Source organism: Lissotriton vulgaris, chromosome 12, assembly GCF_964263255.1.
Source record: "Lissotriton vulgaris chromosome 12, aLisVul1.2, whole genome shotgun sequence".
Taxonomy (NCBI): domain Eukaryota; kingdom Metazoa; phylum Chordata; class Amphibia; order Caudata; family Salamandridae; genus Lissotriton; species Lissotriton vulgaris.
In genome coordinates this window covers 609,588,029-609,601,792 of record NC_141700.1, presented here as the reverse complement: position 1 = coordinate 609,601,792, position 13,764 = coordinate 609,588,029, and the positions used below count along the sequence as shown (strand labels likewise).

Sequence of the window (13,764 nt, the reverse complement as noted above, 5' to 3'; positions counted from 1 at the left end):
TGTTAGCCGGCTGTGTGGGGTATGACTTCCTCACGTCCATGATAACGATAGCACATGTATCATGTCTTACTCGACCCCGATCATGGGTCTCTAGTTCTGTGTGCTTTATTCGCCATGGGACGCGTATTGCGGCGCTGCGTTCTTTCTTTCCTGTTTTTAATATTCCTTTTACTGCCCTTCCCCTCTTTTTCCCTTTATTTGGGTTAGTATGGTGGATGGCTATCTTTGCGTTGCTGTTCTGACTCCTTTGAATTGTACCAGCACACATTCAGGTGGTGACAGGTGGATGGTGGGCAGCGGTGGGAATTGATTTGAAATGGGGCGACTATACGTTGACTTTTGCCAATTGCTGCTATTACTCGCGCTTCTCACTGCTCCTTTGTATTGATGCTTTACCAACTGCCCGCCATAGGAATTCAGATGTCAAAAGTTGCTACTGCTCCTGCTATACTTCCTATTATATTATAAAATTAACCTTCTTTAATCGCTCCTAGCGGTTATATTCGGCCTATAAATGTTGATTGCTTGTTTATATACTGCTGAGAAACTGCTGGGGTATTCCAATGCTGACTTTGTGCGCTTATAATGCGTCGTGGCCGGCCTGATTGGTTGTAGGCCCGTATTTGTATGCTTCTGCTTGCACAATAAAGGTTTTAAAAAAAAAAAAAAAAAAAACAATGGCAAAAGAGGCCCTTTCCCCAGCAGCAGGACCAGAGGTGAGGTGAGGCCAGAATCAGAAAAGTGTCTAGGCCCGTCATCCAGGAAGTCATCATACCAGTTTTTCCGAGGGAGCGGTTATCTGACACGGACAAGGCATGTTACGTAAGGGACATGCCTTGAGGATGAGGGGCACTAAACGGGCCGAGGTGGAACGCTGGTTTGGCAGAAACTCAGAATGGCATGGGTAGAGGTTGTAGCAGCACAGACGGAGTTGGAGAGCACAACAGGAACCTCGCCCTCTGGCATCAATGGAGTCAGCGTCTTGGAGTCAGTGTTGATGTTCCGGGAACCAGTGCGGGTCATGGAGCGGTTACTGGCTTAGGAAAAGGCCTAGTGACGAGTTGTGAGGATCTGGCACGAAGGGCGAACGTGCCAGTGGTAATCTAGACTGAAGCCTTCTGGCTCCTTCAGGCTCGCAGGTGTGCCAGAGGGAGCTGGAAGGGATCCAAAGAGTCGGAACATAGCCTTGTGGAACTCATGCATCTGCATCTGTGCTGTGGATGGCCCCGGAAAATCAAGTTGTGCCAGGACTAGTCAATAATGACCGACTTAGGGATCAAGACTGAGAGGCATGGAGACACACCGACACCTTCTCAGGTGTACAAGAGTGAGGTGAATGGGCTGAGTCCCACTTGGATTTTTCATGGTTATTTTTTTTCTGATTTAGCTGAAGATTTGGAGCACGATGATGAGCGACTTCGGGATCGACTCCTGTAGCTTTTAGACAAGGAACAGGACTGAGACCGCCCCTTTGACTTTAAACAGACACAATGTGGAGTCTTGCGATGTTTGGTGACATACAGCTTTGCCTCGTGGTCTCATATGAACTTTAGGTTCATTGAAGAGCAGTTACTGCAAGCCTTGGAGTTGTGACTCAACCCCAGGCAACCTTATCTGACAGAGTTTAAATCCTGTTGTCTTGTGTGGTGACCCTTTCCTTACACACTCTGTACAATTTAGGTAGAAAACAGTCTTCAAGAAAGGAATGGATGGCAGCGCATAGGAGTGGTGCTTATATGGGGCCCGTATGTCATTTCCAGAGCAGATTGGTGGTGCTTAAATTCACCTACTGGCGTGCAGAGCTACTGCTCGAAAGTTCAAGGATATAGTCTGACGCTTAGGGAATATTACAAAGGATAGGACTCTAAGGTTAGAAGTATCTATCAGCATTGTCTCACCGGTGCTGAAACATCCTTGACACATGCCAGTAGGGCCACTAGTAGGCAATGCTTTCCCATGTGCCATCATTTCAGAAAGTAAAGCAGTGCTTGTGATGCAAAAAAAAAAATGTACAACATTTGCGGAGACTGTTGCAGCATGCAAGTAAAATCAAAGGTTGTAGGACACACTATATGCTGTCATTCAGTCTGGTAGTTATTGGCATCATTTGTTTTCAGACTTCAGCTTATCAGATCCGTCCCTGGCTTTCTCTTTTCATTTATTTCAGGACTCTTGGTGCTCTGTGAACATTATTATCTCATTTTAACCCGTACTTTAAGATTAGGAGACTCATTCACAGCAGTATAACCCACCTTCAGTTTAGCAGCCTGGTGAAAATAAGCAGCACTGATGCATTTCCTGATGATATCCCAGTCTGTACCACATGACGACAGACTCATCCTCTGCTGCACCATGATGTCCTTGAGTTGAGCACGTACTTCCCTCACCTGCAAGAGAATCACACCGTCAGAGAGGTAACAACATCATCTTTTGAATATGAGAATATCTCCACACTCCTTGCTTATTAGTCTAAACCATCACCACCTACTCTTTACAGGTTGCTTTTCCATTGTAAACATGTTAAAAATCTAAGACCAAGCTCATGGAGAATATTATGTGTAGGTAGTCTGTGACATTAAGCTTAATAATGAGGTGTTAATGAGGTATGCAAATTAAATCCAGAGTCAAAATTTCCATCCTCCATCCACGGACATCCAGGCCCTCGTATTTCAACTAATCTAGGGGTAGTTCAATGCCAGATTTTTTCATTGCATGTAAATTGATTTGACGACACTATACTGAAAATCTGGCATGGATTCAGACATCTCGTACACATCTACCAAATATGTTGGATGCTGTTGAGCTCATCTATTCAATTCCTTTTCTTTTTTTATTTCACTCAAGTGCCTGTATGCTTTGTTCCATTCCATTATCTTCTTTTTCGCTTCCCTAGAATTTACAAATATAAGAAGTCTCATTGATCAGCAAAGGCCATCTTCCTTCTAAAGTATGTACTTCCATCACCAGCCTTCATACCCACCTACCCAACATTAAATTTACATCATCCACTCTATCTCGAGAACGTTAGCACTTGAGCTGTCTATACAGAGAGTCATTTAACTCCGCTTCGAGGTTCCAAAGTTTGTTAATTTTGTGGGATGCGGTAAAACGCGGAACAAGATGGCCTCATATTACGAGAGCTTGGCATTTAAGTCACCAATAAAGGGGAGCATCATGATAGAACAGATCAAAATCTAATCACGGTTTGCACCAGAAAATTGCAGGCACAGCATGGGAAATAAACACAAGATATGAATCAAGAGATTCATCAGTTCATGGCTAAGAATTAGCCAGCCTAGAACAGACACCCCTTATCCAACCATGAGTCTAATTAATTATAGAGTGCGCCATGGCTGACCTGGAGTGCATATTTGAAGGTATGGCTCCCAGGGAGTCATGGCCAATGGAACGCCCAAGTGACTTCCCAACATGAGGAGGAGCTGGCAGATGAAACTGAAAGGAAAACGGTAATGGAGAGTAAGGGCTGGAGTTTCTTGGAGAGCAAGAGACAACCCAAGGCAGACACCTGGCTAAGGAGAACACTAAAATGCAGCAGCACAAACACCAAGGTCTCTCATATGTTGGGGAGGAGTAGAGATAGGCCAGGGAGGGTAAACATTAGCCTCCTCTTTCACCCTTTCTCCTTCCAATCTGGAGCACCTTTTGATAATGAGGGCAAAGAGAGGTTGGTCAGTCCATCATACACCCTCTCAAGTTTGCGCAGATAAATAAAATATGGATGTTCTGAGACCGAAATGTACATCTGCTACCTAAGTTGCTTTATCAAGCTCCTTCTAGGCTATGTTAGGATCGTCCCTATTTTAGGGAACATCCATTGTTAAGATACAGGGACCCTCACCTACAGAGGTGCACTGCTTCACCATCGGGTCCTGTTCCTTGTAAGGTAGGGATGCAATGCCAAACGGGCCCAGTGTGCGGCACGTCGTGGGGGTCTTTTATTCTCTGTTCAACAGCAAGCTGGCTGCCTGACAATAGTTTTCACCCCCAGAAGGTTTTTTAAAATTGATTAAAGACTGAGCCTAAAAGAGTGTGTTAAAATGATCTATACATATCCAATCTAAAGAAGATTTATTGGCAATTTGTAATGGAATTCATGAAAAGAATAACATTGGAAATGGGTGTGATTATCCATAGAGCCACTGTAGCAAGCCAACCAGTTTCTTTCCTTTGGTGGCCCATGTAGATTCTGTGGCATTCATCAGGACCATACAATAGTTCTAATCTGAAATAAGAAAAGACCTAAATAAACAAGTTACCTTCTGTGACTTCTTTTCTGGAAGAGATTCTATCTAACCGCAGATTTCTCACCTTTTGAATACCTCCAGCCATCAGACTGGATCCAGCAACCTTTTGCAAAGCAATGCCCCTCAGATCTGACAGGTGGCGTCCTGAAACGTCATGGATATATGGATATATATACATATATATTCCTTCCCGTTTGGTCCTCAGGGCGGGCCACCAGGCGCTCTATGGCGGTGCACACGGAGCACGGCAGAACCAAGCCGCGATTAAATTAAGTCCAATTTCCCCGTGAGGGGAGTTAAGTCTCCATGCACTCCCGGATATTCTATTCAAATTACAGCCATACACCAAAGATAGTAGAACGGTTTAGATTTATTTTCGCTTGTCAGCAAACCAGCACCACCTGACGCGTTTCGGTCTCAACTGAGACATTGCTCACAGGATTCCTGGGGCAAGGTGGTGTAATCACCCTTTGCTTTAGATATAGTATTCCTATATCTAACCCTAAAATGGACACATGTATTCCTATCAGTCACTCCTATGGCAGGCCTTATCAATCCTGAAGGCAGAGTGCGTGGAATTATGTGAGATGGTGCTCTGGCATGAGCTGAGCCCGTTTCCAGCTTGCGGAACCAAGTCCTAATAGCTGTTCCATGATAACGCGTACCCTATACTCTTAAGTGCCTTATAATCCTCGCGGTTATTTGCCAACTTTGGTATCGCTTTATCAAAACATGTCGAGTAAGGTGTCATACGAATCGGAATACTAACCCCTCGCCAATTCTGGCGACGGGGTTAGCATTCCACCCTTCTAGAGGGACACGACATGTATGTAACTGTGAACCCCGGTTAAAGCTTAACACAGCCTCAGCTCCACAAAATGGATGCTGCCATCACAGACACAAGTCTGACCTCCTGCTGCTGGGAGTCCTTCCAGCGAGGAGAGCTCGGACAAAGGGTTTCCTGTCAGGGGTGGTGCTAGCACCATCCCAGACAGGGTTTTGTGTATCCCAGGTAGGCAGGGCTGAGAGGAAGGTGACTGCAAGTGGCACCCCGGTGCTCACTGTGCATATGCCGGCTTAAACCAGTTCCAGGGGCACACCAGCCCCTGAGTTGGGGAAAGTCGGGACAAGGGAGAGGGGTGTAACCACCCCCCTCCTGGTCCCACCCATGGGCAGGACCTAGTCGCGTGCCAGCCCCTTTTCTTAGGATAAAGGTAGGAGCAGGCCCCCTTCCCAAATTCGATAATTCTGAATCTTGACTACTTTCCATGAAAGGACTCTTGACTTTTTCTGAAGACTCTCTCTTGTGGCTAAGGAGTAGCCACCCTGCACCTGCATGCACCATCTAAGCATCGCGGTTTGCTGTAAGTCCATCCTCCGGATCAACACTGCCCAGCTCGACGAGACCCAGATTCCCTGGCATCTCTGACCTCTACCTGCATCATCAGCCCACCTGAGATTCGTGGGTGTGACGAGACCTGAGGGACCGGCCATTTTCAAAACTGCACGACGCTTAACCAGCACGACCGCCGAGGGATCCTCGAGTGAGTGCTTTGGGGTTTGAGAAGCCCTAACCCTGAGCAGCTCCAGCACCGAAGTCCAGCCCCCCAGCATCCACGAGATCTGCGTGGGGCCCTTCTGCTCTTTGCTGCTCACCGCGTTGTCCGGTCACTCGCCTGCTGGCTAGTGGCCCTCCTGACGACGTACCACGACGATTACACCGCTGGTCTGGTTGCTCCAGACTGGCCCTTGCTCCCTCCAAAAGAGGAGCACCCCGGACCCTCCTGGTCCACTCCAGACGCCATCTTGACTCCACCGCGTGGGCTTGACTTTGCCAAGGTTTGTTGTCCCAATCCTGGGTCCAGCATCGCTGACAGCAGACACCTTTGTGGGGCAGCTCGCACCTCCATCCTGGTCGCCGACAACGCCTCCTGGTCCGAGGGACAGCAGAGTCCAGCGTCGCCCACTCACCTTGTCGAGGTGACTTCATCCGGTGCCATCCTGGTACCCACCTAATCACTGGCTAGTGATTAAAAACTGAGTCCCCTCTGCTTTCAGGTCGTCTCCATCATCGATCCAGGCTTGGATCCCTCCGAATATCTTCACTGGTCGCCTGCCAGCAACAACTTCTTTCAGGCTCCATAGACTTCAACGAGGATCCCGACGTCTTTTGAACCCTATGCAGCCCCTGGGCTAGGTAACCTGAGCATTTCGGTGCTCCAACGTAGGTTCACTAAGTGTCCAGATCCTTTTTCGTTTTCAGTCTAGCTAGTCTGATTCGTCCGGAAACAGTAACTTTACAAATACTAGCATCCATAGACTTTGTCCCGCATCCCGCGTGAGAGTGCACACACTCTGCACCCGATCTCCCTAGGCCTCCTGCTCCTAACCTTAGGGTTCAGTAGTGTAGTCCTAGCGATCCTGAAGCCTCTGGATCTTGTTACTTACCTGCTAGTATTTCGCATTCCACTTTTAGTGTATATGGTTTTTCGTGCCCCTCGGGCATTTGTGTAATTGTGCGACTTAAAGTATTTTCTTAAGAGTTTTGAATTGTGCTTAGCTCCCTGACTCAAAGAGTTCAGGGTAGACTTGTTATGAATAAATATCCTTTTATTTTCATAACAACTTGTGTGGTGTCCTTTCACTTGGTGTTCAAGGGGTATATGTGATGGTATAACAGCTGGCTTAACACGCCCTCTAGAGTTTAGCCTAAAGACTGCTCTTGTCCATGCTACTAGGATAGCTGGTCTATAAGGTTGACTTACAACCAATCATCAATAAGGGTCATTTGGAATGATACACAGTGATCACTAGAATAGTGAGCACTATATATCAGGCCAACTTCTCACATATATATCTCCCAAAAAGAATCAAGTTGCCTTGCAAGGAAACGCCAACTCAGATGTGAACTTCACCTTCGTTTATTGTGGGCAGCAAACACCTCACGTTCTCTCTGCCAACAGTGGAGCAAACATGTTTTAGGCTGACGGCCCTGGATCACTGGCAGCATTCAAAAGTTCAGGCAGCTGTGTCGACTTTGTAAGTAAAACCCCACCCTGATGGGACTTTTTGTTTGCCAATGCATTCTGGGGTAAGTAGTCATACGAAAACCAAGTGGTTGCTGTACAGTCCTTTGTATGCCAAAAATAAATCCCAAAATGAGTCCTGTGGCAGAGTAGCGCAGCGTTGTCCACCACTAACTTGTCCCACAACAACTGGCATTCACAGCTCCACGTAGCGCCACTCTTCACGGCACTGCAGGCACCACAAGACTCATGGCGGGGCATCTCCGCGGCGAGGCATCGCCGCAATTCATATCCCAAAAAGAATCAAGTTGCCTTGCAAGGAAACGCCAACTCAGATGTGAATTTCACCTTCGTTTATTGTGGGCAGCAAACACGTCACATTCTCTCTGCCAACAGTTGAGCCAAACATGTTTCGGGCCGACGGCCCTTGATCACTGGCAGCATTCAAAAGTTCAGGCAGCTGTGTCGACTTTGTAAGTAAAATCCAGCCCTGATGGGACTTTTTGTTTGCTAATGCATTCTGGGGTAAGTAGTCATACGAAAACCAAGTGGTTGCTGTACAGTCCTTTGTATGCCAAAAATAAATCCCAAAGTGGGTCCTGTGGCAGAGTAGCGCAGCGTTGTCCACCACTAACTTGTCCCACAACAACTGGCATTCACAGCTCCACGCAGCGCCACTCTTCACGGCACTGCAGGCACCACAAGACTCGTGGCGGGGCGTCTCCACGGCGAGGCATCGCCGCAATTCATATCCCAAAAAGAATCAAGTTGCCTTGCAAGGAAACGCCAACTCAGATGTGAATTTCACCTTCGTTTATTGTGGGCAGCAAACACGTCACGTTCTCTCTGCCAACAATTGAGCCAAACATGTTTCGGGCCGACGGCCCTTGATCAAAGGACTGTACAGCAACCACTTAGTTTTCGTATGTCTACTTACCCCAGAATGCATTGGCAAACAAAAAGTCCCATCAGGGCGGGGTTTTACTTACAAAGTCGACACAGCTGCCTGAACTTTTGAATGCTGCCAGTGATCAAGGGCTGTCGGCCCGAAACATGTTTGGCTCAACTGTTGGCAGAGAGAACGTGACGTGTTTGCTGCCCACAATAAACGAAGGTGAAATTCACATCTGAGTTGGCGTTTCCTTGCAAGGCAACTTGATTCTTTTTGGGATATATATATATATATATATATATATACATATATGGGGAGACGCCGCATCTGGTCTGTGCTGCTAAGCTGTGACAACTCAGAGGCTGAGGCAGAGAGCATGGGACATAAAACAGCCACAAGTGTGTTTAAAGAGTGAAGCCTCATCAGCCTACGATCAGATTGCCAGCACACTGTATTCCGGGACTTGTAGTTCCAAACACTGATGTGAGCTAAGGCAATTCGGCACAGGTGAGCCCCGCCGCCACTAGGAGGGAGGAGCTGTAACAAAGAGTGAGGTGCATTCACTGATTAAGGACGTAAGCACAAGAAGAAGGCACACGCCGAAACCGGTCTGCTAAACAATCCTGAATAAATTACCTGTTTTTCTAGCCCCGCAGTGTCCGGAATGATCTTCTGAATGAAAGAGGAACTGTTGATTTTATATCTAGCGCGGTTCCAGTAACGCGCACGAAGGACCCTCCCTATAAGTGATCGTGGGCATATTGGAAGTGAATTGATGTTGCCGAGGGGTCGGAGTAAGGACACGATCCGCCACAGTAACCTCCGAGGTAATTCCAGCAACCTTATCATCGAGCGCAGAGAGAGCGGAGAGACGCCGCATCTGGTCTGTGCTGCTAAGCTGTGACAACTCAGAGGCTGAGGCAGAGAGCATGGGATATAAAACAGCCACAAGTGTGTTTAAAGAGTGAAGCCTCATCAGCCTACGATCAGATTGCCAGCACGCTGTATTCCGGGATTTGTAGTTCCAAACATTGATGTGAGCTAAGGCAATTCGGCGCAGGTGAGCTCCGCCGCCACTAGGAGGGAGGAGCTGTAACATATAAAGAGTGAGGTGCATTCACTGATTAAGGACGTTAGCACAAGAAGAAGGCACACGCCGAAACCGGTCTGCTAAATAATCCTGAATAAAGTACCTCTTTTTATAGCCCCGCAGTGTCCGGAGTGATCTTCTGAATGAAAGAGGAACTGTTGTATATATATATGTATATATATATGTATATATATATATATATATATATATATATATATATATATATATATATATATATATATCTATACTACTATTATAAAGAGAGAACAGAAACCTTTTGGCAAGGTAAACTCGGGAACCACAGCGCCAATCCACACACCCAATACATTGTTGTAATCCTCAGGGGGTGTAGATGGACATAGGCTGCATAAAAAAAAACATAAATTAAAAAATTAAACTTTAAAAACAAAGTAGTCCCCTAAACTTAGCGCCGGCCGCGACCTAGCGATGTCCGCAACGTGCGTGATGACAGGCGAGGAGGAGCGGTGACGAGCAGCGAGGAGTGGCTGTGAAGTCCAGAACGTGGGGAAGAGCGGCGGCTCAGGTAAGGCAAAGGCGAGGCGGGAGGCGGCAGGCAGGATGTGGTCTGGGCAATGTCGGGGCGGCCGGGGTAAGGCAAAGGCAAGGCGGGAGGCGGGCGGGAGAAGGTCAGGGCAATGTCGGGGCGGGAATGCACCCAAGCCTGAAATGTTGCCCCCAGCCCCCTTCTGCCCCGGGCAACGCTGCCGCAATCCAGAAATGCTGCCCCAAGCCCCCTTCTGCCCCAGGCAATGCTGGGGCGGGCTGCTAGTATATATATATATATATATTCAGCTCCAAAGTACCCATAGGGCAGGACAGCACTCAGACACGAGTAAATCCATTTATTGGTAAAAATGCTCTCCCCAGACAGATTGCTTCCACAGCTTACTGGTTGGTTTCAGTAAATTTGAGCAGACGCGTTTTTAAGCTTCCATGCTTTTTTTTTTAAAGGCTTGACTTCCCTGTGCTCGTCAAAACACACCTTCCTTTATGGCAACATCACGCCCTCTGATGGGCAAGGCATTCTGGTTATTGTAGTGGGCCTCATGATATATATATATATATATATATATATATATATATATATATATATATATATATATATATATATATATATATATATATATATATATATATATGAAAGTCGCCGCTTTTCTTCATCTCCGTTTTCAAGAAGTGAGCAGACACTGACCCAGGAATCAGTGCTTAGAATGCTGGTTTATTTGCCGCCATTACACGTTTCAGTCCCCAAAGGACCTTGATCACATGACAACGCCAGTTATGAGAATAGACCAATTATACTATGGCACTTATGCATGTGGTGATAAACATGGAAAAGATACAAAAGCTTTATCAATGGTAGATGGAACACAAATGTATATGTCCTGTTTGGCAAACTTGAATAATAATGTAATCATTTTGAACGAACAATTTATCTATATTTGTCACAAACTGCTAAACCAAATAAATATCTAATTTTTATATATATATATATATATATATATATATATATATATATATATATATATATATATATATATATATATATGGCCAAGATGTACATTCATTACTAAAATATAAATAGCAATAAATATATAATAAAAATTCAGATTCTTAATAATCAATTATATAAGAGCTTTAAATATTAAAAAAAACTCAACTAAATATAAATGTACATGATTAAATGTCCTAACTCATGTTGGCAGTTGTTAATAATGGCATAAATGCATTTTTATAAAAATGACTGGATAAATCCTCGATTGTTTGCTGACATAATAGTATGGTTGCCTTAAGCTACCATCAAAATGATTAACATCATCCATGTTAAAATTGTTGCAAAAAAAGTGAGACGTAAATCATCTAAAAGATTTTAGTTTTTCAATTTAAGAACAGATAAATAAATAAAAGAGTGATCCCATATTAAGTACATATGGATCTAAAGTGCATAAACGTGAAGTGAAGTGAAAAGACCAATATAATAATTGGTTGAGCGATTTAGGCGGCCTACATCATAGTTTCAGAATATAAACAACGGCTATTAAACCGTGATTTTACAAAATAAAGGGGTATGTATAAACTGTTAGACTTGAATAAAACACAGTATGGACAAAGTTTTCATATTTAAGATTAATCATACTGTGTACCGATTATCAGAGCAAAATACAGCAATAGAAAAGAGAGAAAAATTGCGGTTTTCAAAATACAGTCACTAAATTTATAAACAGGTATATAAATCTTCGGTTTAAGACCTCCAGGGGTCTTACTGTCCATATTTAAAATATATCTGGTCTATAGTTTTCAAAGAATATATTATTTGTCCCCACCTTTCTTGGTTTTAGGTATAGTATCAATTGCATTATACCTAAAGTGTTCCAGATTGTTATTGTGAACTTCACGAAAGTGTCTAGCGACAGGATAAGTAGGGTCAGAGTTCAGTATTGCTCTCATATGTTGCAAAATTCGCTTGCTAACAGGTCATTTTATGCTGCTCGCCATCGCAGTGCCTCAGATAAAGTGCTGCAGAGTGGGCCCAGAGCACCAGGTCACCGACATCCGTGGCACTAGCTCAGACTCTGATGCAGCACCTGCTTGCAGCTGAAGAATCAACGCAGCGCCTGCCTCGTAGCTAGCTGTGAAATAGACACAGCACCTGCCTCTCTGCTGCAGTTGACACCGCGCATCTGAATTTTCGACGCATCGGCCCTCTGCGCCGACTCTTCATTCACATCGCACCATAGTAAGGAACCAGGGCCACATGCCTGGAAAAAGATGCATCACCTCCCCTGCCAGTAAGAAACGGAGGCATCACCTCTCCTGTGTAGTTCAGAATCACCACACCGCTTTCCTTTTCCAACACCTCACCTCCCCTACGCCTTGGATCTAAGGTGCTTTGTGGTAAAACAATCACATCCATTATTTGCTTTGGACTAAACTTGCTTATTCAAATAAATATTGACTATTTTTCTCAACTGGCGTGGACTCCTTTTGTAGTGTTTTCAATGTGTTACTGTGTGAGGGTACAAATGCTTAACAAATCGCCTCTGAGATAAGCATGACTGCTCATGCCAAGCTACCAAGGGGGTGAGAAGGGGTTATCCCTCGCTTGACTTAAGCGTTTTAGTGTATTTTACTTGTGGTGCCATTCCGCTTGACTAAAAAGCATTTTACCTGGAAGACACTTCAGCCTCATCTCTCCGCTGCCTGGGCCCACCCTCAGCTGAGCATGGACGCTGAGAGTGTGGTCCCGGGGAGTCGAAGCCTCTACACCGGCCATCTTGGGTGTGACGGTGCGCTCTAGCTGCCTATAAAAGGGGACGGCCCTCTCCGCGTAGCGGACGCGCCGGACTCACGCCGGAGTCATGCCAGAGTCCTGCCCGTCTGCGCCCATCCGCGCCAGGATGGGCCCAGGGACCAGTTACCCTGTCCTCCTCACGCCTGTCGCAGCCACATACTCGCGCTCCACCCTTCTGCAATTAAATCACACCACTACCTTTCCCAACTCCGCGTGCAAACACTCGGTGGACCCTTCGCACAATCAATATCACTGCTGACAATGTCCTTACCAATTGATTAAACCGGCAGAGATCAGGCAGAAACAGGCACACAAACTCAATATGGCTCTGTTGAATTGCCGCTCCCTGCCAAAACATGCCTCTGAGATCTCATTCTTACTTCAGGACGCGGCACTGGACGTATTATTTCTTACAGAAACATGGTTAGGACCCAGTTCAGGCCAAGACATTGTCCAGGCTCTGCCTCCGGGCTACTTAATCCAGCACCTTGATCGAACAGGGAACGTAGGAGGTGGGATCGCTATCCTTTATAAGGATCATTTAGTCTGTTGACTGTGAAAACGTCCATTTCTCGATCACTCTTTCACCCTCTGCCTCCTTTACGGGGCTTCTAGTATACCGCCCTCCAGGATCCTTAGGACAATTCCATAGGACACAGCCAGAAACGGTTGTGAACCTCGCCAGTTCAGCCTCCAACTTTACCATTTTGGGAGATCCTAACCTCCATTTCGACGACCCACAAGATACGATAGTTGGGGATCTGGCCCAAGACCTAGAGACATGCAAAATGGTTCAAAGAATCCAAAAGCCCACACACATAAAGGGACACCTGCTCGACCCGATCTTTTCGATAATTACTGATTTAATCACCTTGGACCCGAATCCAGTTCCTTGGTCAGACCATTTCATCATACCTTTCACTTGGAATTCCCCCCCCCCCCCCCTCCCTCCCCCCTGTCAAACCCTTTAGCACTAAACAGACAAGACACTGGTCCAAACTCAAGGTAAATGAATGGTCAGAAGTACTAAGGACTACCATACCGCCCGCTAACCCGGACATCAATATAGCGAACTCAGAGTTTAACCAGTGGATAGAGAACTCACTGGACAACATCCTGCCTAGGAAATCTGTAACCCAAAAAAGGGGATCTATCAATCATCCTTGGTTTAGTAAAGA

General features: G+C 45.8%; 1 protein-coding gene across 2 annotated transcripts in view; it reads right to left on the bottom strand.

The window, feature by feature from the left end:
• DHX38 (DEAH-box helicase 38) overlaps positions 1–13,764 on the bottom strand; it is a 1,070,683-nt gene that overhangs the window by 173,785 nt on the left and 883,134 nt on the right. For both annotated transcript variants that reach the window (XM_086945550.1, XM_086945552.1), the window contains exon 23: positions 2,253–2,387. In XM_086945550.1, coding sequence (XP_086801676.1) covers positions 2,253–2,387 — 135 coding nt within the window. The remainder of the gene's footprint in view (positions 1–2,252; positions 2,388–13,764) is intronic.